General features: G+C 36.9%; 1 protein-coding gene across 1 annotated transcript in view; it reads right to left on the bottom strand.

Annotated features, from left to right (window-relative positions):
- The window catches only part of PPP4R1 (protein phosphatase 4 regulatory subunit 1), a 62,382-nt gene that overhangs the window by 32,766 nt on the left and 6,689 nt on the right, over positions 1–22,927 (bottom strand). Inside the window, exons 2-3 of the mRNA XM_085322499.1 lie at positions 15,662–15,797; positions 8,845–8,951 (exon numbers count right to left, since the gene is read on the bottom strand). Coding sequence (XP_085178625.1) covers positions 8,845–8,951; positions 15,662–15,720 — 166 coding nt within the window. The 5' untranslated portion in view covers positions 15,721–15,797. The remainder of the gene's footprint in view (positions 1–8,844; positions 8,952–15,661; positions 15,798–22,927) is intronic.

Genomic DNA, 22,927 nt, shown 5'->3' with positions numbered 1-22,927 from the left:
ATAACCATCTGTTAACATCCGCTAAGAGTTAATATCATTAATTTTGGAAGAGAAACTACACATTATATTATTATCAGAAAAAAATACCACTACTAGTAGTCTTTTCCAAAAAAAATGTAGTCAGAGAATAAAAAAAATTACCAACTTTAATTTTCTAATGATCAGTCTAATTTTCTGATAAGAGCTTGTAGCATCTCCTATTAAAGTTGCCCAGTACTTCCTATTATAAAAACTCGTATTTCACTTGCTTATAAAAAATGCCAAAATATCCGTTAGAACACAAGTGGCATGAAGTTTTCTTAAGAGAAGAAAAAAAGATTAAAGTAGATGAGCTCTAAATAAACCAAAGCACACAAGTTCTCTAGATTAAAGCTGGTAAACCAGCTATCTTCCTCTTATGCTCAATTCTGGTCCTCTTATATGACAAGGCCTAGCTTCTTCACTTTTAGAAAAATGGCTTTGAAAYGTGACAGATGGGGGAGTCCTTTTGCATCAGGAAGGTGCTTCTTCCATCCGCATAACAATCTGCCCAAAGGTGGCTAAGCTAGAAGGCCTGAAACACCCTCTGCTGTCACCTGCTCCATACCTGACGGAAGTTACAACAGCTACAAATTAAAGAGTACTTCTTCACTGAGCAAGTTTCAGGCTGAGAAAGCCATAATCACTGCAGACAGACTATACAGCCTTTCTTTCAGGAGCAACTCTCTTGAACATGCTGCAGATGAACCATGATCAAAAAGACCGAGGAGGTGCTATTCCAATGCTATGAGTCTAAGCTGAATGCCTCCTGCTCCAGCCAGGAATGAAAAAAAACCCCACTGTGCATACAAGATAGATGAACTTTTTATAAATCCCTTCCTAGTACCCAGGCAAAGCAACAGAGAAAAAGCATCCAATTCAAAGGCAGAAAGCATGGAGGCTAGAAAACAAGGTGCTGAAGCACAGCTATTAAGGGAGAGAGAGCATAACCAGGAACGAGCAGACTGGACAAGGAAAAAGAGAAGGCTGAGCAGTGAATGACAAGACCAGACCCAAACCTAAAGGGAAGGAAGATGGGAACTTGCTGCACCAGAAACTCTGAGGGTAGAAGCAAGCAAGTCATGGTAAAAGAGGGCGCAGGGACTACTTATCTTCTTATTCTGATCTTTCCATCAAATCAGAACAAAAGTAGTAAAACGTTGCTGGGTGAAAAATGTGATCTGCTCCTTTGCCCTTGTATGAACCAGTGTAAAATGCTTAACCAAACTCTTCAGAGTCATTGCACAGTACCTATTTTATTGACATCCCAATCTCTAACCCTATGCCTTCGCTGTTGAAGAAAGAATACTCACCACAGCAATCAGAAACAGGAGCTCTGTACTCAGCTTATCAAGCGCTATGTGTAAAGCCTCAAGTCCAAGCACTCAAAATAGGCAGATGGTTTTAATCCTGATACCTCCACATTGATGAAGTAATAGCAACACTCTCTTTTCTCAAATTGCCTAGATTTGCTGTGAAAATCTATTAATACATTCAATATCCAGTAAGAAAACTATTTTATGTTGTTGATACTTGTTGCTATATCTTCAGAACAGAGTTCATCTATTATCTATCAGTTAAGGAGAGTGGCCACATCGCATRACAATACAGAAGAGCTGCTTGCATTAATTGAGCATGGTACTTCCCGAGTTCCTAAGCACAAATGCTACAATGCAATTGAAGATTTGTAAAATTTATGCCCAGAAATGAATTAAGACAGTAGAGGCCTTTTAGTTCTTACATTTCCTAGCTTTTAAGGACATGGAAACTCTACAGTCCTGGTAAGATCAATTAAAAGCAAACAAACACTGTATGCATGACTGGTCATGTAATGCAATACCACATTTCATTACCACAAAAGCACTTGTACTGTTCTGGGGAATTACTGCTGCAACACAAGAATCTGAATTTTTACGTTTCCCAATTTAGATACGAACTCAATTCTTCCAAACACTGAAGCATACATTCAAGTGTGTGCTGAATAGAGCATAATCTTACAGTCTGGTGGGGTTACAGTAGAACAGGTTTTTTTTGCATTATATCTGCTAAAGACCCAAGCAACAATGCCAGACTATCACTAAAGATACAAAACACTCATTCCCTTCATTCATTCCTCAGCATCCTCTTGAGCATAGAAATTCAGCAGCTGTAATACAAATTCCAGCAGGCTTCAGTACCTGACAGTGTTTGCCATTTCAGTTTAAATTTTTATGTTTTTTATAACCAAATTTATGGCTTAGTCATCAAAACACGGAATGGACTGCTAGAAGAATCAGCAAAAATTATTACGTAGTTTTTTAAAGCATAAGCTCATCCAACTGGGGAACATATCCGTATTATACACTTCTGCACTGCACAATACAAATGGGTACCAGGCTTTCACACAATATAAACAAAATTTGGGTGGAGAATTTCACTTCACATCATGAATAGAAGTTGCTGTCTTAGGCACTCTGGAAAATTACTGTGTATGATTAGGTTCTCCATAACATTTGCTTGGAACAATATTTTTCCATTTTGGCACAGTATGTATTTTTAAATGTTCTTCTTTTCAGACTATCTTAAAGTAGCCTGTGCCTTAGAGTAGCAAGCTACTAGAAAAAACTGCAATTTGTCAAACACAAAACATTTGGAAAAAGAAATAATTCAGAAGCAGCCACACTTTTATAATTATTTTTCYAACCTATAAGCACTTTATTTCATTCTGTCAGTTCTCATGCATTCTCTAGACACAGAATTACTGAACTGAGTTCTAGAAATTAAGCTAAACTAAAAGAATAATAAAGTAAAAATGGAGGTTCAGTTCTCCTCTTTGGGAAATAAATTTGAAAAGAAGTTTCCAAAATACAGTGAAGAATTTTTACCTCCCTCAATCTCCACATCACCTGAAACCAATCATTTCCTCCAACATCTCAAGAACCTGGGCAGACTTTGGTCTGCATACATCAACTTTCAGTTTTTACCAYTTTACCAACCATCCATGTAAACGAATATCCCAAACTGACTCCCAGAAGTGCTGAAGTCATTACCTGCTCTTTCCCCACCCATGAAAAGTATTTTCATTTTCCCTAAAATGTTGAACCATTGTGGTGAGCTGAACTGGAAATGAAAAGAGAATTACTGCAGAGCTGCAAAGAACAATACCAGAACAATAATTACTCCAGAACAGTTATTTGTAAATGAAGTGATTATTCCAGAGCCAAGTACTCACAACTACACAGTTATTTCACAATAGCTTATTCTGCAACACATACAGTGTTTGCAAGAAATTCTGCACAGCTTTCATTATCCCCAAATGACCATTCTGGAATAAAAGCAGCACTCTATTTCCCCTACATTTGTGAGGGTCTGTAAGGTTCTTCTGTTGTAAAAAATGTGAACAGTATGTGAACAGTAACTAATGGTGTTGTTAATTCTACTTTAACTGGTAACTTTGCTGAATTTTTTAAGTACCTTTGAAAATAAATTTCATTCTTATTAAAGGGTAATGAATAGATAAGATCAGGATGAATGCATAGTTTTACATTTACTCTTCCATTATCAAAAAAAAAACATATTTTGATGAAGAACAAGTGAAAAYATTGATTTATATGTGCTGTGTAGAAACAAGCACTACGGAAAACTTTCACACCAACCAACATCCCCCAGCCCCTACTAGAGACACCCACTTCTACATTCAGCCTGACTATAAAGTCTACAGCACACTAAAGACCACAAACAGCAACATGGCAATACCGGATTAGCAAAATTATCTTAAACTGGGTGGAATCTGCATGGTCAAAGATAAAGCCTAAACAAAATAAATTCCAGAGTTTATTAAATTTGTCTCTTTCTTTCCCATATACCACTTTCTCTTCTCCTCTAGGCTCATTTACCTTTTCCCTTTCAATTTCTCTGATTTCCTGTTTCATCTGTCCCTCCAACTTTCCTACTTCTTTTGTAGACAGAAGAAAATCTGGACAAGGTAAAATACAAAGAGAGAGAGAGAGATACTGTAACCAGAGCCTCTCCCTTTTAACACAGATGTCCATCAAAATGTATGTAGTATTTCAATGTACTACAAAATAGATGCATATAAATATTTTTCTAAAGAAATGACAGATAAAAAGAAAGTGACTTTCTGGAAAATCAGTGCTTATTTATTGGAATATCACTTCCTCACTCCTTCAGTAGTTGGAATATCACTTCCTCACTCCTTCAGTAGTCAGGGTTTTTTTTTTTTCCCGTCTTACTAGCCAGAAATGGACTTCCATGCTGACTGGCAGAGCAAGAAGTGAAATACAGAGTAACTGATCAGGGTCACATCTGTTGGGGAGTGGGGAGAGAATCATAACATAGCTAGAGGTGGAAGAAGAAGTATGAATACCTCTGGAAAAACTGAAGATGGAGGAAAAAAAATTTTTTTGAACTCCTGGCAGCCAGGAAGGGGGCATATTAGTGTCCCCATAATATTACTTAAACATGAAGTTTTTCTTAAATGGAATATTGTAATATTTGCTACTGGGCAGGTATTGTTAGCACCTCCCACTACACCAACAGCCGTGCTTGAAATGGTGTTACTGCTAATAGATTAAGCACACTATTAAGTAATTAAGGTTGAGAGACTATCCATATTAAGCCTGATTACACAGCTTCAAAAGCTAATTATTGATTAGTCTAACAATTTTTTTTAAATTAGTTTGTTTTGCAAACTGCATTCATYGCTAATTCTATGTGGGGCGGGGGAAGACTACTTCTCACTCAGAAAATTTTCTAGTAAGTTATATTCCAGTAAATAAGCACTGGTTTTCCAGAGAGTCATTTTCTTTTTATCCGTCATTTCTTTAGAAAAATATTTATATGCATCTATTTTATAGTACATTAAAATACTACATACATTTTAGAAATGGATATACAGTCTCTCCTGCTTAAAAAATAATCCCACAAAACAAAATTTAAAGCTGCTCGTGCCTAGTTCTGAAATGCACTAAGCAAAATTCCAATGTTTCAATTCCAGCTGAGTTAACAGTAGTTGTGCACRTAATGATGATACTCTATATCACATAAGTCACATACAAGCTGGTGGGGGGGGGGGGAAGTGTTTGGATAATACTAATTTACATGGATGAAAGRAAAAGTGCCTTGCTGAAACTCTCAGAAGTCTGCAGCCAGTCTAGAAAATCTAGTGGAAAAGATATTTGAAAATGAAGAAGGCCTGCTGTTTCACTACAAACATAACCTTTCAAACACTAACAAAGATTCCTGGAGCATAAATTAACTTTTGCCATGTACTGAGCCTCTACAGGTTCAAAGACAACAAAAACATTTAATTGAAAAGCCATGCTTATATCCCTGAAGAAGCAGAAAAATTAAACAGTAATTAATTAAATTCAAAAATCAATACAAGGTATCTCATTCTTTAAGATAGCTGTAACTATTGAAGGTAACTCATTAACAAAGACAGTACAGAAGCCTAGCGTTTGGAAGGACAGAGAAAACCCAAACCCCACAACAAAAAAAAAMCACAGACTTAGCAGTAACATGCAACTTCAGCAATGAAAACAAACACTGAAAAGAACAAACCCTCTAAACAACTGAGATTTGGAGAAGAAGTTTCTTTGGGAAGCAAGTGGGAAGGCTGATTATTTCTCAACTGCCACAGATAAGCTTCCTCCACTGAAACAGCCATTAGTTTATTAGTTGCTGCAGATTGCAGAAAGGTGTGATACTGGGACAATGCAATTCCTGTGTTTCCTCRGCACATCATAATTGGCAGTATCATCTTTAACACCATCTGAAGTGAGATTTTTTTCCAATAGAACTGTATTAGTTATCTCAAGGCTGTAAAACCGCACGAGACAATGTAACCTGGAACCAGTTCATTAGAAAGCATCCAGAATGCTTTTGTTCTGTCTAGAGGGGACCCACTTCATACAATGTGTTTAATCACACAATGGTAGTCAGAGTTCTTCTTTACACACAACACTACTGCAATTAACTACCTGTCCACATGCAAACCACAGGCTGGCTGCTGATAGAAAGATAGAAAGATGATAAAATATCAGAGTATTCTTTATGTACACAATAACTTTATTATTATAATTTCTTTTCCCCTTCACAAAGAAACCTTCATTTTAAGAATAACTTTAGTCTTAATATTTCCCTTTGTCACAATGCCTTAAAAAATTTAGGTCATGGCTAGTCAGTTGGTGTGCCAAGATTTGAGTAAATCATACTGATCCCACAAAATGAAGACTAAATTTAATTGTTTTAGTGAGACTGAAATTCTCTTGCACTCAAACACAGAAATAGGTGTCTCACTGGAGTCCCAACTGATGAAAAAAAAACAAAAAATATGCTTCTTTTTCAAGTAGAGACCATGTCTGAAAAACATCAGCCCAGCTACAGGACTTCAGAAGTTGCAAGGCATCTACAAGGCAGAGGACTGCTCAGACAACATTAGGACAGTGATATTTCTTGTTCATTGCTGTATCTGTATTTTAGACAATAGCTGCAGTGAATCTGTGTATTCYGCAAATTTTTCAATTCAAACCTCATAATCCTAAATACTATTAAAAAAAAAGTCTCATCATCTTTGACTTAACTTGACAAAGAGATGAAAAATCTCAAAAAGTTATTAAAAAAAAGAAGAGAGACTAAAGAGTATAACCTGTTAAAAATTAGAAGGCTTGTACCTAGTTTAGTTTGATTTCCCAACAATTCACATATTTCTGGATTTTATTTATTCTTGTTTTCAAACACAAAAATTTGACTCCAGGATGGTTCTAACTATAGAGACAATTGGCTTTGACCAAGCAAGTCAAAACACACAAATAATTTTACAAATACCCCGCACCCCCCCATTCCACCCAAAGTTAATAATTTTAAGTCCTACAGAGCANNNNCACCCTAACTGGATAAAAAAAGCATCAGGTAAGAGAAAAATAGAAAACAATTCTAGTAATAGCAATCTTAAAAAAAATGAAATAAACATGAAAACACACCACTGGACTGTAGTTTGAATACTAGCCAAGCAAATACATTAGAAAGACAAAAAGCAGATTTAGTTTCCTAATGAATTTTCATATGATTTAAGACATAAGGATTATTCTAATTACCTGTCTTATACAAACAGGCTAAGTCTAATACTGCAACTGCTCCAGGCCTGAAACTCACAGTTAAGTTTGCAGAAATTTAATTTGTGGGGCAGCCACAGAATCCAGCGCTACTAGTTTGGCAGATCTGAGACAACTTCTACAATACAGGAAAAGCCTGAAATGTTGCTTTTACTGACGCTGAGAAAATATCAACCCTGACTAAAAACATACTCCATCTTTTTTTTTTTTTTAAGATGTTAGTTATACAAATTGGATTTAGCTCAGCTCTTGGTTTTTGCTCCCTTTCTACCTAAACAAACTTCAGTTTGACATACTCAGTTGGTCACAAATGAAAGCCTACAGCTACTAAGTTATTGCACAAGACCATTTTCCCCTGGACATACCTGTCCTATTTCCAGGACTCAAAACAAACTGAAGCTTCATAAAGTCTGTGATGATCAATGCCTAAAAACATCACACAAACCAATGCTGTACACATGTATAGATTCCAAATCAGAGCTTAGCCAGGAAAGCACCCTAGAAACAGTGGCATGCCATTGTTTTTGATTAAAAATATAATTTTTAAATGAACACTGATTTTTTTTTTCTTTTAAAGAATCCTTGGAGATGTACTGAAAACGATTATATAATGTTTACATGACATTATTTTCCTTGCTAAACAAGGACATTTGCTTCCCCAAAAAATCAAAATGTGTATTTAAAATAAAGATAGTAGATTTTTACAGAATACTTTATCCTTGCAAAGCATTATCTCCTGCAATTCTAGATGAAGGGAAAAACAAAAAATTTTAACAGAAGAAATAAATGTTCTTCTCATTGAAGATTTAATACAAATTTCACTTATCTCCACAGCATTCCTAAAATGACAGAAGAATGAAGATCAGATTTTCTCTGATGCTCTTCTGCTAAACCCTTTTTTCCTCTTTTTGGTACTTCAATGATATCAGCACAGTGTTATATCAAATTCAAGCCCTTCAACTCTTTCAAGAGCCTCTTCAACCAGAATTTCGTTGCAGCTCTGTCCACATAATTTTCCTCACTTTTCTCTTCCACTTCTTTCTTCCTCTTTTAAGTACTTTCTCTTTAATATGTTTCCCATTCTTCTTCTAGTTCTTATCTTCTGTCCCAAATACCCAAGATCTCAAAATATTCATGAACAAAACCCTTCTCTCCCTACAAATCCCTCCCACTCATTACTTAAGTATACCTGTACCTTTTCTATTAATTCCTCCTGCCTTTTATCTTCATATCCGGTTGTTTAAAAAAAAAAAAAAAAAAATCATTGGTCCCACAGCTGGGACCAATCTTGAACATCACCTGTAAGTGACTAGTCTTTAACAACTTCAGCATTCAAATTCTATCAAAACTGATGAGAATTCTGCATGATTCTTTGAGGCAAGAAATTCATCTACAAATTGTAAACTAATCACATAGATTTGCTGATCAGTCAAATAAGTACATAATAAAAATCTATTCAAAAACATACTGATTAAAAGCTCTAAACCTGTATTTTGAAGGAGCTTAATGTTGTTGAGGAAAATAGCAAGGAAAAAAAAAGGTAGTCATCTTTGGGAAGATGAATCAGAAAAGGGGAATTTTATAGCATYTTACTGCATTCTGTAAGAAAGCTATGATGCATACGGAAAAAAGTAAGAGAAACTATACTGGTCCAAGTCCAGCAGCTCCAATTTTCTCTGATTAACACAATAATATCTTTAATGCTACYTACCTGAATCATCAGCTAGTCTGCTGATCCTCTCCAATACAGCAATACAATCTCTTTCATCATCACTGACTTCCTTCAAAGTGTCCAGCAAACTTCGAGCCACCATTTGCCTAGTTTACAAGAAAGAATAAAAAGAGCATTATTTGCGTCCAGAAACATGTCTAAATCGAGAAGTCATGCAATTATAAAAGTTTCTTAAACAGTAAAATTTCGCATAGCTTCCTTTTTAACTCAGTAACTTTAATTAGTACTGCTTTAGGAATACTGAACTGTGATGYTCACCATAATCCTAAAGAACTGCTAACTTCAAATGTAACACTGGAAATATCCYTTCAGTTTACAAGGATAATGGAAACCAGTCACAAAGCTAACAAATGGTAATTACTTGTCGAGTGAACACACAGGAGCTAAATGTAGAAAGTATCAGCCTTCCATCCACTTCCAAATTCCCTAATTTGATTCATAGAGCAAGGCAATATCACTACTGTCAGTTTTAAATAGAATTATGAGCTTATTTTCACAAATGAAAGCATGAGTGCTCAAGTTGAAGATTTCCAAACAAATGACGACATTTAAAGTTACGCTTCATTCAAATATGACACACAGCAATGTGTACACAATGTGAAAATAAACAGAACACATGCACAAGCATGTGCGCTCTGGAACATACATTCAGCAAAGTAGCAAATGAAAATTAAGTGATAAAACACTACTTATATAACTAATGAAACAAGTCAGAATTGTTTCAGTTCCTACTTCCAAGTCATGAGAAATTTTTAAGGGTTAACTTGTCTGTGACAAGATACAATCATAGAATTGGTAAGGTTGGAAGGGACCTCTGGAGATCATCTAGCCCAATCCCCCTGCTCAAGCAGGGTCATCTAGAGCATGTTAGACAGGGTTGCATCCAGGCAGAAATCAGATCTGGATTTTTGTCCTGTTACTGTTTCAGCCTATGGTACAAATTCACACCCATCAGTTACATGGGGAGCCCTAAACATTAAGATTTTTAAGCAATAGATGACAACCTCTGTCAGCTAGCTTTCCTGCTCAACAACAGCTTGCAATGGCACATGGCTATCTCATCTCTTTAACGCCATTTTTTTTGCCCTTTTGGGCAATGTGGGTTGAATATCCGTTCATTAGTCCAAAGAGCTATCAGGATTACTGCAACAGCTGAATGGACCAAGTAACACTGTCCAATACACTGCTAGCTCATCTGCTGCACCCGAGCAATTTATCCAAATGCTGAAACTGCACAGGACAAATGCCAGGTATATCCAAAACTGACCAATGGAAACACTGTCAAAAGGTAGCCTGGAAATAACACTGTTGACAAATAGAAAGGCAGTAATCAACAGCAGATGCATAGACAAACTCTCTCACACCGAGAAACAAATGGGGAATGTTGCCACAAAATGTTAACAAACAGAGGGTTACATTCCGGTGCACAGGGGACCTTGTGAACTCTACAGTTCCATGTGACTAGACAAATTCACTGAGTTTTCAAGARTGTCCAAAACTAAGCAGACATTTAAATTTTCTCAAACTGGAAAACAGTAATTTATGCGCTTCACATTGCAACTTGCAAAACTATTTTAGATGAAAGTGTTTTAAAACATAGATGAAAATATCTAAAAAACAAGATGCAAAAACTCGTTGCCTTTAAAAAAATTCCTTTTGCTCATTCTGTTTGACTTTCAACTTGGTAAAAATGCAATGTTTCCAGACAGMGAACTTGATTTTCAGTTTGAACTTCAGCTAGAGAAACATACTATGTGACACACTAACCCAGAAGCAGAGCTGACTTGTTCTTTCAAAGGCCTGGACACCTCTGAAAAGAGAAGGGGAACCAATGAAGTGTATTTCATATGCCAGCCTGCCTGGATGCATGTGTTTCATACATATCAAATACAATTTTGGAAAGAGAGAGTGAGAGAGAGAAGTCAACTGACCTGCTGAGTTGGAAATTTGAGACCATTGATGCAGATGCAACAATCTTGACTAGAGAATGGATGTCAGCACATCTAGCTATAAGTAGTGCTCACCAATTCCTTGCACAACTGAATCAGAACAAACCCTCAGATGCTGCTGCAGGCTAGGCCTGGAAGCAGAACTGACTTCTAAAATAATACACTTCACATTAAATATACTGCATATTACCTTTTATGCTCGTGACTCCGTAAGAACTATAAATTATAAATAATGACCTCAAGCACCTCTTCTGTTTCAGACAGAGCTTTCTTGCCACTTTCTACCCTTTAAATTTTCCCATTAGAAATACACTCCTTACATAGCGTATGTTAAGACAACATCCAGTCTGTCTGGCACAATGACCAAGTCTGGATCTCTACCTGACATTTGAACTCACAGAACATTCCACCTGTAAGGACAGGGACGGATGGACATTCATCTATGAAAACAGAACCACAACAATTACTAGAGCTACAGCCTATTGGGATCACGGGAACTTAGGAACAGGCCCCTGCCATGCTGAGCATTTTAAAAAGATTCTTCACCACATGAGCCTTGCTAGCAGTATGCTGACCTGTGGTGGCTGGATCCCACTGTGAGTCTTTGGTACTTCCTGTGAGCTACAAGATGGCTACACAGAAGTATATACCATGCAAGCTAAAAGCCTCAAACCTTCTCTTCAAAAGAAGGAGATGAGAACACAAACCCTATCCTGAACTAGGTAAGGCTTATTTATTAAATTCTCAGCACCAACACAGTTGTCTTCATTGCTCTAACTGGTAGAGCTATATCTTTTCTCCCATGCAGTGAGATCTGGTACCTGACTCCTCCAGGTCGAAACAAACTTTTGCTACACTGTCTGGCAAGTGAAGCTTCAAATCAGTAACTCCACAACTGCAAACTCTCAGTCAAAACTATTTATTTATTTGTCATATACATCTTTGGTATACAACTGCCACCTAAGCAGGAATGCAACTATGTGTACATTAAATAGGTAACTAGCCAAAAAAAAGAGTAGGCACTGAAGCTTAGAGTACAGCATGCATCAGAAACACTTTAGCTGTTATATGCAGAAGTGGAAGACAATTAGCAAATTTCAAGTTCATCTGTTCATGTTTCCAGGAGCAAGCATGGAGAGAGCTYGTCCAGAGCTAGAAAACTGACAGACTCACAGTTAGGGCATCTTAAAGGCATCACTTCATTGTCGTTAGCAGCAGGAGAAAACAGAGATAGATTATAAACACCCTGCCTTTATGTTCACACGCAGGGCACAGATATTTCAAAGACTCTGCACTCAAGGATATAATTGGGATTTACAATGATACACTCAAAGAAGAGTTATAAATACCTTTGCTTGGCTCATTTAAACTGCTTTTGTCTCAGTACAGATTCCAAATGAGGTTGATGTACTTCTAGAAGGTATAACTACTGCATACCAGAGGTCTCCCAATCACAAATAAATTTAGAGTTTTTACGTAATTCTTTCTTTAAAAATTTTCTACCATAAAATATAAACAGCAGAGAGTTCATTTGTACAGGAGGTGCATTTAGCCAATAAGCATACAGAAGAGAGAGAGCAAGAGAGAAGGAAAGACAACATTCATTTTTCTTTTCACATTTATGTWTAAGTTCTAAATTAAGATTTGAAGGCTTTTCAAATTTACATGACATTATTAGCTTAGCATGGCACTTTTTTCCCCAAATAATCTCAGAAGATATTCTGAATCAACACCAAATTTCAAAATGAGCATTACTGTACCTTTCTTAAAAGAAAGGCTAGATGCACATCAAGTGGTACATGCCCTCTTAGCCTTTATAAATATAAGGAATATTTCTGAAACAATGACTTCTGCTAGTGGGTTGGGAAAATTAAGACATTTGATAGCTCAGCTTATATTAACATCATTTTAAGATACATTTCTAAGGTAAACTTTACATAGTTTATGAAATTTTGAACTCAAATAATTTTTATTTGGTATGTATGTATCTACAACTTTGTGTGCAAAAATGTGTTCKGGGGTTTTGTTTCATTTTTACTGAATTTATTCTCTGATAATTCCAAGAGAGAAGCTAGAAAAGAGGAGAAAGAATCTAATTTATCCTACAACGACAAGTTCTTTGAGAAATATAGTCAGAATTAATTCCATTACAGCTTTATTGCTTTGGCTTGAGTTCGGCATTTTCTTATTGCCAGTGTCCACCAAACACCCCAAAAGAGGAGGCTTACACTGGGCTAAGCTGCATAGATGTAAGGAAAGGGAGAGGGAGAAAAAAGGGCAGCTGAGGATGATGAAATTCTAAATCAACTTGTCGGCTATACTCTGATCATACCTAACTGAAAATGAGGCATGGTATTTTCTTAAGCTTAAGGATGGTCTTGATAYGATTATCAATATCCCACCAACCATACTGCATTAGAGAAGTTCTTGATATGCAGTGCAGCACAGAGGGATGAAAACAGCATCCTCCTGTTACAGTGGGGGTGCTTTCTGCATGCAAATCCTACTTGTCAGCTACATGGTAAAATGATGGCCCTATCCCTGCTAAACATGGTTGAGAAGAGGAAAGGCTTACAGCACGGTCCCAAGAGAGATTTCTAAGAATTCACTATTACCTTCAATTCCTCAAAAAGAAACTGATTTCTAATAGAATCATAGAATTAGTACAGTTGGAATGGACCTCTGGAGATCATCTAGTCCAACCCCCCTGCTCAAGCAGGGTCACCTAGAGCAGGTTAAACAGGGTTGCATTCAGGCAGGCCTTGAATATCTCCAGGGAAGGAGACTCCACAACCTCTCTGGCAACCTGTTTCAGTGCTCCGTCACTCTCACAGTGAACAAATCCCCCCTCACGTTCAGGCAGAACTTCCTGTGCTTCAATTTCTGCACATTGCCTCTCAGTTCCTAAAGAACTTCATTCTGCCACAGAGCATATATTCTAAAGATATCTAGATTATTTTCCAGAATCACAGACATATACAACCAAGGTAGATATGTGACTGCTAGAACTAAGAATCAAATAGTCACATTAAAATCATTCGTTGTCACCTGGGGTGCAGCTAACCCTCCTTTCTGATGTCTGCTCTCTTCCATCTGGAGTCTACAAAACAAGAAAGCTACCTTCTACCAACCATATAAGAAGCCGTATGCCTGTGTCATAGTCAGAGGAACACTTCTTTTAGCCAAACACAAGTTTCACAGAATGTTTAGGTCCAGGCTTCATCAACATTGTAGACAGCAAACGTGCCACTGATAACCTGTTACGTATACACACACATACACACGCTTATCTCTCTTCTTGATCCAACACATCTTCAGTGACTGCTGAGTGCTGCTCTACCAGTACTTCAAAGTTGAACCATTTCAAAAAACGGTAGGTATTTTTCAGAGAGTAGCTGAAAAGCAGACAATTAGAAAGCATCCCGAGACATCTGACAGTCACCATGGCCAATACTGGGACTTAGATGAGCCTCTTCCACAGAGGAGTATGCCTACAGGATGAGAGACAGTTACAGTGTTTCCAGATCTGTCCCCATTCAGTCACAAGAGATACCTTGTTACAAAGAGATTTGGTTTTGACAGACAAAAGAAAGGAATAAGCTTTTTCACAGCTGAAAATGCAATGAAGTCTGTCCCACCTCCAGAAGGTTCTACTAAGATTCCGACACTAGTCTCAACAGAACTCTTCTGAAATTCCCTTACAAGTAATATTCTTCTCTATGAGAAAAGCAAGGAAGTACTTCAGAACAGGAAGCAGTATGGCTAGCAAATGGTAACCTAAAAATAACTATATTCATAGCCAAGACTGATCATCCTGACTGGTGACAGTCTGCCACGATTGGTTTGAAGGAAAACGGCAACTGCCATTCCTCAAAAAGTACAATGATCAAAGGGAAGCACCTACTGCTCAGGAACTGTCTCTCTTTTCAGGTAGATTTATTGGTATGTGCTATAGACTTCTGAGTTTTAATACAGTATGGCTGATTATAGACCTATCTTCTACATATTCCTGAATTAAGAATCCAACATAAAAGCAAGCATACTTTTTWAAAGATGTACCTGGAGCCTAAGTCAAACAATGTTAAAACAAAACACCTGAAAATCTCAACAATACTTCAGGTGTTTCTGTGATATGGTAATGACTTACAGTTACAATTAAATGTTGGCTTTGAATATCTCCATGTCCTTGCAGAGCGTGTGCATGTGTTTGTGTGTAGTCTTCTACAATACCTGTGCTTTTAAATGAAGCAGTAGCATTGTAGCTACTCAGTAACATTAGAGAAATACAGAGTGGAAAACCTGAACTAAAATACTAACAGGACAACATAAGACTTTCTTTTTAGTACGCTTCTTGTTTTCAATAGCCAGAAGCAGCTGTACTCAAACTGTTGGCTACAGATCAGGATGAATCTGAAAAAACACTCAGGTTCCTACGGCAAGCTACAGTGCTGTTCACTATTTTCTCCTGACCTTTCATTAAATATTTTCCTAATGTTGCTTTACACACACAGTTACAGATACAGTTAACAATTATCTACAAGCCCTGGGTCAAGAGGAATGGAAGTGTCTATCAAAAACTAACATGATATGGTTCATGAAAAAGTTCAAGGATTCCTGAACTGCAGTTACTTAACGGGTAAGCAAATTTTGGTTTTTGTTAGCATGAGTATTTTGTTCTCTGTAAGTAGAGAGTACAGCAGCAAGCAGGAGGAGGAGTGTGAACTAAAGAATTTTTAAGGTATGTTTTTTTTAATTATTTGTATTTAATGCAAATTAACTTAAGTCAGATTTGAATCAGATGAATAATGTGCACACTGTTCTCCAGAGAAGACATTTAAAAAGCATACCTGTTAAATATGTTCTCACTTGCAGCGTACTTGTCCAGTCTTCCCAAAGGCGTCAACATTTCATCTTGTGAGACAAAGTCCAGGGCTGAAGGTATAATAATCACATCAGACTCTGAGCTGTAGTCATCCACACCAACTATCAGAGACATCAGAAATATTCCTTATAATCACAATAGTTTAACACTAAAATGATGTCTGTTGTTGGTCTGAGATACAGAAGTCTAGGCAAGGCCTCGTTTAAAATGTGTTTACCAAATACCGCACTTCATCCTCTCTGATCATTTCCCCTAGCTTCCCGACTCCCGTTACACCTTTGGTTTTTTTTTTTTTACATACATACATATACATACATACATATATGTATGTATGTATGTATACACACATATACACACACACACACACATATATATATACACACAAGAGTGATTACCCGTAAATTGGGCTAAGTATTTTTTGGAGTCATTCCTCTAGATTCCCAAATACAATGTTTCATTAAACCCGTGGGAATCATGACATTTTTGTCTGTAAAAGGCAAATGACTTTAAGCTAATTCTGAAGTCAGTTTTTTGAAGACACACTAAAATCACAGTTGCAATTAATGTACAGATAAAAATTTAATATAACATTATCTAACGAACAAAAAAGTAGTTTAAAAAATAAACAAAAGCACAGTAGAAAGTTCAGGCATGCTGCTACACCCAACTATCAAACAGAATAGGTACAATTCACCTATTACATAATTAGTAATCAGTAACTACAGAAAACCATATGTAAATAAGCAAGTTATTATGAACAGACACCTTTATCTAAATAAAATCACAATGAAGCGGAAAAGTGGTCCATCCCACTTCTGCAAAGTTGTTTGAACGATGAAGATTTGAACTACTGCCTTTGTTAGCTTCCATTTGCCCTGTACTCTGCTTGAAAAATGCAACCAATTACTTGCAAAAACCTGCAAGTACAAACACTTATTTGCAAGAACTATTTCAGGCTATCTGCTTTAATCCTGAACAAAACACTACAGTACTTTACAACTGTTCTTTGGTCAGGTCAAATTTCTCCGAAAAGCCTTTTGAAAATTAGTAAACAGACAAACACAGTCCAACAATGAATTTTAAAAGGTAAAATCCACAAAGAAAAGATTATTCTCTTCTCATCTTTCATGCAATTGTACTGTATCATGTAAATTGATCATCAGTCATTGTCTCATTTTCTTCAATTTTCTTCAACATTCAATGCACATAAGCAGATACAATTTTCTAACTTCCTCCTTACCAGGTTTCAAATGTCAAAATGTATACACCACACTTCTAAGAGAGTAATATTTTCAGACCTAAATTGAGTTAACAGCATTCTTTTATCTACACAGTAATTCTCCTGTTTTCTAGCTGAAGAACGAACAGGCATTGTGTAACTGATCATAAATACATCCTATCCTTGGAGGAAGGTCCAAATTTTGCAGCTGGTGGTAGTACATGAAATCTTGAGAAAAATCAAGAAGGTAATGGGAAAAAAGAGCATGCCACTGACAGAAGGGCATAAAAAGAATCTGGGAGCTAGGGGCAAGGAAAATCGAAGCAGTGGAAGAGCAGCTAGGGAACAGAAACTGGTGCCCTTGGACATGCTTAAAGTAGAGGATAACAAACTGGGAGGAGCAGAGGGCAGGAAGGCTCAAGAAAAGATCAGTTCCATAAAAGTACTGCAGCACAAAGAAAAAGCACTGAGCAACTCACTGTTTACACAACTGTTTGAACTTGTGTTTGCTCAGACCTGAGGAGATCGAGACACAAGGTTTTTTTTTTTTTTTTTGGGGGGGGGGTTTCCCCCCAAAAAACTAGTTTAGCTTTCACATGAAAAATATGAGAAGGTAAAGATGTACTCAGAATGCAAGCTAGAATTTTATGCCAAGTAAGTTAACAAGGAACAGACTACTTCCTTTCACAGGCCTTTAACTCATCCACCAACTGATTTGAAACCAGAGTTCTTTCTGTGTCTGWAAGTATGCCAAGTCAGCTATGTACCTTTCTTACAGAGAAGTCTTATTGTTGGGTGCAAGATCCTAGTTTCTGGGGGCTGATATACTTCAAAAGCCAATGCACACGTTCTTGCAGGATCCGTATGTGAATGAAACTGCATACGTACTCCTTATTTCAAGAAACGGATTGCATTAATTRAAGTTTTATGATATCATTATAATTGTATCCTGCACTAGGCAAGCAAACCACTGCACTCAGATCTACTTCTAAACTACAAACTTAGATTAATACGCTCAAATTGTGCTATTATCAATTGCATTGAGTAAAAAACATCACTAATGTTCAAAGAAATTATATCTACGACAGGGTCTAAATTCTGTTTTAAAATCTGTAGATCAGACCATACATTTAAAAGCATAAACTGAGGAAATATACTCAAAATATAGTCACTGATACAGTAATTGCTATTTAGGTATTATTCAGTACTCACAATGATGCTGACTGCATCAATAAAAAATATACTGACCATCATACCAACTATCACTATTTTTTTTCTCCTCTATTTCTCTCCTCTCAACCTCAACTTTGTGTTCAATATTCCTTTTTTTTTCCTTCTGTATTTATTATTGTACAATACTCCTATAGTGGTCCAACTGAAGATGCAATCTTAAGACATTGCAGAATGCCATGATTTCATGTATGTTCAGTATGTGCCTGATCACACAAACATATACTGAAGCTGACTGGCTGACTGATGCCTTTTATTTAGCTACCTGAATGTTGTGATAATTTTTGCCTTGTGAAACCAGGTAAGTCAATCAAACCACTAAATACACTCTATATCAGACTTCGCGATAAAAACATGAGTAACTGCTTACAATTTACCTATTCTAGGTCTCACACTGGTTCAAACCAAAAAAAGAGCTGTATGGATTTGGCTCTGCTGCATGTGTACATTGTAAAATTAAGTTTAGCACTTCAGTAAGCTTGACTTGCCTGTTACTGATGCTGAGTAGTATTTATTACTTAAATTATCACAGCATCTCAGGTCTTAAGTTACAGAAGAGATTATTCAAATGGCAATATCATTATAAAAGCAACACAAATACCAATATAGAAATGATAAAAATAAATCAATCAGTATATGAACATTTTACARTTACAGAAAGTACTATTACACAGTAATCTCACCCATTTAGTTTCACTTTCAACATCAAGACACTGATCTAAGCTAAAGGGAGGACTAGCTCACAGAATTCTCATACTAACAAAATCCCTCAGACAGCTCTTTGTCTTTAACTTGTCCTAAACATGATCCACCAGTAGTCTAACTCCTTCTCATCCAGAATGTGTAATAAGCATACTTTACGTTACCCAATAAACCAAGTCAGTCCTGATATTCTCTATATTTCTAGGTTATCCCAAAAAAGCTAGCACTCAAAACAAAGAAAGCATGTTAGCAAACATTATGTGAGGAYTGCCTCTTCAGCCCTCTCTGCCTTCCACTCAACCTTGAGTACTCAGATCAGAGTGCCACAGTACTTTTTATGTTGTAGTTTTACAAAGGAACAAATGCAAAAACATCTTTGAATACAAGACTTGGCTTGTTTAGTGGAAACTCTACAAGTGCAAAATATCCAGATTCATTCTCATTTCAGAATGTAGACCAAACAGGGCTACACATCACTCATTTCTCCTGTTACAGAAAAACTTTAGATTACTTCCCCTATCTCCTAGTTCCTGTGCTTTTTCAAATCTGTACAGGTCAGTCAGGACCAAATGCTCAGAAGGTATCAAAGCCCACAAGACATTACTGAAATTAACACTTGTTCAGGACCTAGTACTTTGCAATTTGAGCTTACATTTCCACAGCAACATGCCAAAGAAGCAGAGTTAAGAAACTGGGAGTTTCTATAAAACTGCCCTATCCTGTAAATACAAAGTTATTAGCGGTGGCGTGATGAGGAACAATAATGGATCAATGTAAAAAGCAATCACATTGCACTATTTTCTGTCCACATAAGCAAAGTAGTGCAAAATGAATAAAAGCATTAATTTACCTAGATTGCTTGGGTTTGTATCAACCAGCTTGCAATTTTTTTTCAAAACTCTATGCTACTACCACCACACACAAGCACCACAGCATAACAAAATAAGCACCAAACTGATAGTTAGATTTCATTTCAAAATCTGATCCTATCACTGACCTTTGGTCACAAGCCAGGTCACCACTTCTCTCGGTACCTTTGTTTTCCTGTTCGGCCATTTGTCTGTCTTGACTGTTTTTAGTACAAGTTCTTCAGGATTGCCTATCTCTCTTGAATCTGTTCCATACAGTACCAAGAATATATTAACACAGGTGCACCCTTCCTTAAATTCTCCTATGTTCTATGGCAAGGACATAACAATGACTTGCCCCAGTTATTAACTAATGAGGACCACACAGCCATCTGCTGAGACAGACCATGCTTAGAGGCACTTAGTCAACCAGTCACAAGCCTGATTGAGAAGTCATGCAGTCACAAAGCAGAAGCCCATTTAAAACTCAAGCCACCTAAAAAWCTACAAGCCAATTTTCAAGTGAGCTTGTTTTTATACTACAGATCTCATCTTCACAGTATCTTAAAAAAAAAATCTTAATCAGATCAAGTCTTCGCCACAACAGAGCACAAGATCACGTTTGCAAACATAATTACAATTTTTCTTGTATTTAGTAATATGTAAACACCTCTCTTATCATAGATCATTTCATAGCAAGGTCAGAAATGCACTTTATTTTGAGTTCTTCTGCATCTGTTAAGGGCTCCATTGCAGAAAAAAACATCCCTCACTTTGATGAGCAGCTTTTCATTTCTCAAAACTGAGCAACAAATAACTTTAAACATTCAAGATCTCCAACTAGCATTAAATTCTCTCATTTTATCTTCTGCATTCCCAAAGCAGTCTCAAGATCTATTAAGAAAACTCTACAAAAATTGCTAAAGATACATCTAGAAAAATGGACTAATTTTTATTCAGCTATAGTGTAGGCTATTTGCTACACTCTACATTGACTGTTGTCATTAAGGATGCCCAGGTTAATACAGCACTCTAATGCAGAGAGGACCTAGTTTTGTTCTACTGTTCAAGCAATTTTTCTGTTTAATTGTAAAAGCAAAAACAATAGTTCTATAAGTGCAAACATTTGAGTTCATTTCACAAAGTAGCAGCAGTGAGTTTTGTTCTAAATTACTATTCTCTATGCTATGAAAGAATAAATTCACTTTGCATTCGCATTTCTTTAGAACATAAGTCTTCTCAGCCTTTCAATGTTGTAAATATATTATTTTTCATCTCGTTTTCTGAAAGATATGTCATTTTGCATCTTGATATTCTGCAATGGGAAATCCACAGSAGCAGTAAGATTTTTAGTAAAGCATGGAAGCTAAACATCTATATTTGTCTACAGTTAGGAATGCGTTACTCTTAYTCTTTTGCAGTGCCCTGTATTTCACCTCCAGTTCAGCAGAGAGACATTACAAGCCAAAGCATCAGTCATGCTATTTTAGCATCATTTGCTACCACAAGTTTACTGCACTGCTTCAATAGTATTAGCCAAAAGCTATTGCAGTGACAGATATATACATTTTACAAACGACACTTGCAGTGCTGAACTCTATCACCAGATCTGCCTGATCCCAGCATCACTCGCTTGCGATCACAGATCCCACTGTCAGAAAGTAGGAGATGATTTTTTGAAGAGACATTTAAAATCTACCATTTCTATTTTTCTTCTGCAGTCTGAGAGCAAAAATGGTAAGATTCCACACGTTTACCCTGGTAGAGTAAATGTTTGTGATGAAAACTTCAAGTTTGAACAATGTATGATTTTACTCGCCAAAAGCACCAGACAGGTAAATAGAAGTATAAAAAGGATCAGTAAACGACAATCTTAAGATTCCAGTGTGGCCGGCAYACCAGCACAAGTAAGGACCACACTTTCCTGCAAACCAGCATGCCATGAGAATGCATATGAAACGCATTTCTCATCCAAACATCAGAGGAAACATGGGGAGACACCAGATCCTTTACAGCAAGGATAGGTGTAGCTATAGAAACATTTGTCTCTTCAAGGTATACAGAAGCAGCACTGAAAAGTCCAGATTGCCCTGAAACAAAGGAAAAGTTATTCCACCKCATGTTGTTCACTAGCCATTAATTTTCACAACAGTGGAATGTACCTTCTACCAGTTAATGGCTTGATCTGCAGCAAAACCTGGTCCAAAGGAAATTGAAACAAAGACAAGGACATCCAAGCTACCAGTTAAAACAATCAACAACTTATATTTTGTCCACTGATTTCCTGTTGAGAGCACGTCACACCCATCACCCGTCACACACTGCTATTTAAGTCCTTTTCTCTTACCCTTTCTGAACAATTGCATACAGCTAGGAATCCTGGAACAAGGCTGGAACCAGGTAAAAGTCAGATAATGCTAGCAGGAAGTATTCTAAGGTTGGCTTTTTTTTTTCCTTCCCCTCTGTAAGTTCCTGACAGACAAAGATATCCACCCTCAAACTGTGGAGCACTGCTGCTGCTTTTTGACTGTCCTATGACTATGTAAGCATTTTGCAGTTTTATTTTGAGAATCCCCCTTCCATCTTCAGCTGAGATATTCTGAGTCCAGTCCTGCTGCAACAGGACCAATGCATTCACAGCACTGGGAGCAGCACTTGAGTTCTGCCCCAACTCTGGATCTATTCTATGAAAAAATATCAAGTTCCAACTACGTGTGCTTTGAACTTGGACTAAATGGGAGGGAAAGCATTATGAAGCAAGCAGTTAAAGCTCAAATCCTCGAATGGTTTGTGCTAGCTTTGCAATGGTGATGAGACAATCTGAGTTACAGCTACTTAATGCTACTTAATCCAACTGCTCTACTTCATCCACTGTGTACTTACTTTTAATCAAATTTGGCTAGTTGAAGTACAGTAACTCAAATATGCTTACTTGGGCTAAATGCTGCAGAGAATGCAAGCTCTGCGACTAACAAAGCCATAATCTATAAAATAGTTTTGCAACATAAAATCACTTTCCATTTCTCAACTGTCTCCCTCCACTTAAACCCTTCATAATGGTCTTCAAACTTAGCTTGACATCGTTCAAAGCCCTTGGTGTGACAAGCCCTAGTATTTTCTGAGCATTCAGAGGGAAAAAATTCATACTATAACTCTTCACAGTTTTCCTGTTTGTGTTAAAGTATAAAAGAGTACAGTGTAAAACTGGTCTAAAGGAGAATATTGAAAAATA

This window comes from Rhea americana, unplaced genomic scaffold, assembly GCF_003343005.1.
Source record: "Rhea americana isolate MKP2758 unplaced genomic scaffold, rheAme1 scaffold_78, whole genome shotgun sequence".
Taxonomy (NCBI): domain Eukaryota; kingdom Metazoa; phylum Chordata; class Aves; order Rheiformes; family Rheidae; genus Rhea; species Rhea americana.
This window is presented reverse-complemented; position numbering and strand designations above follow the sequence as displayed.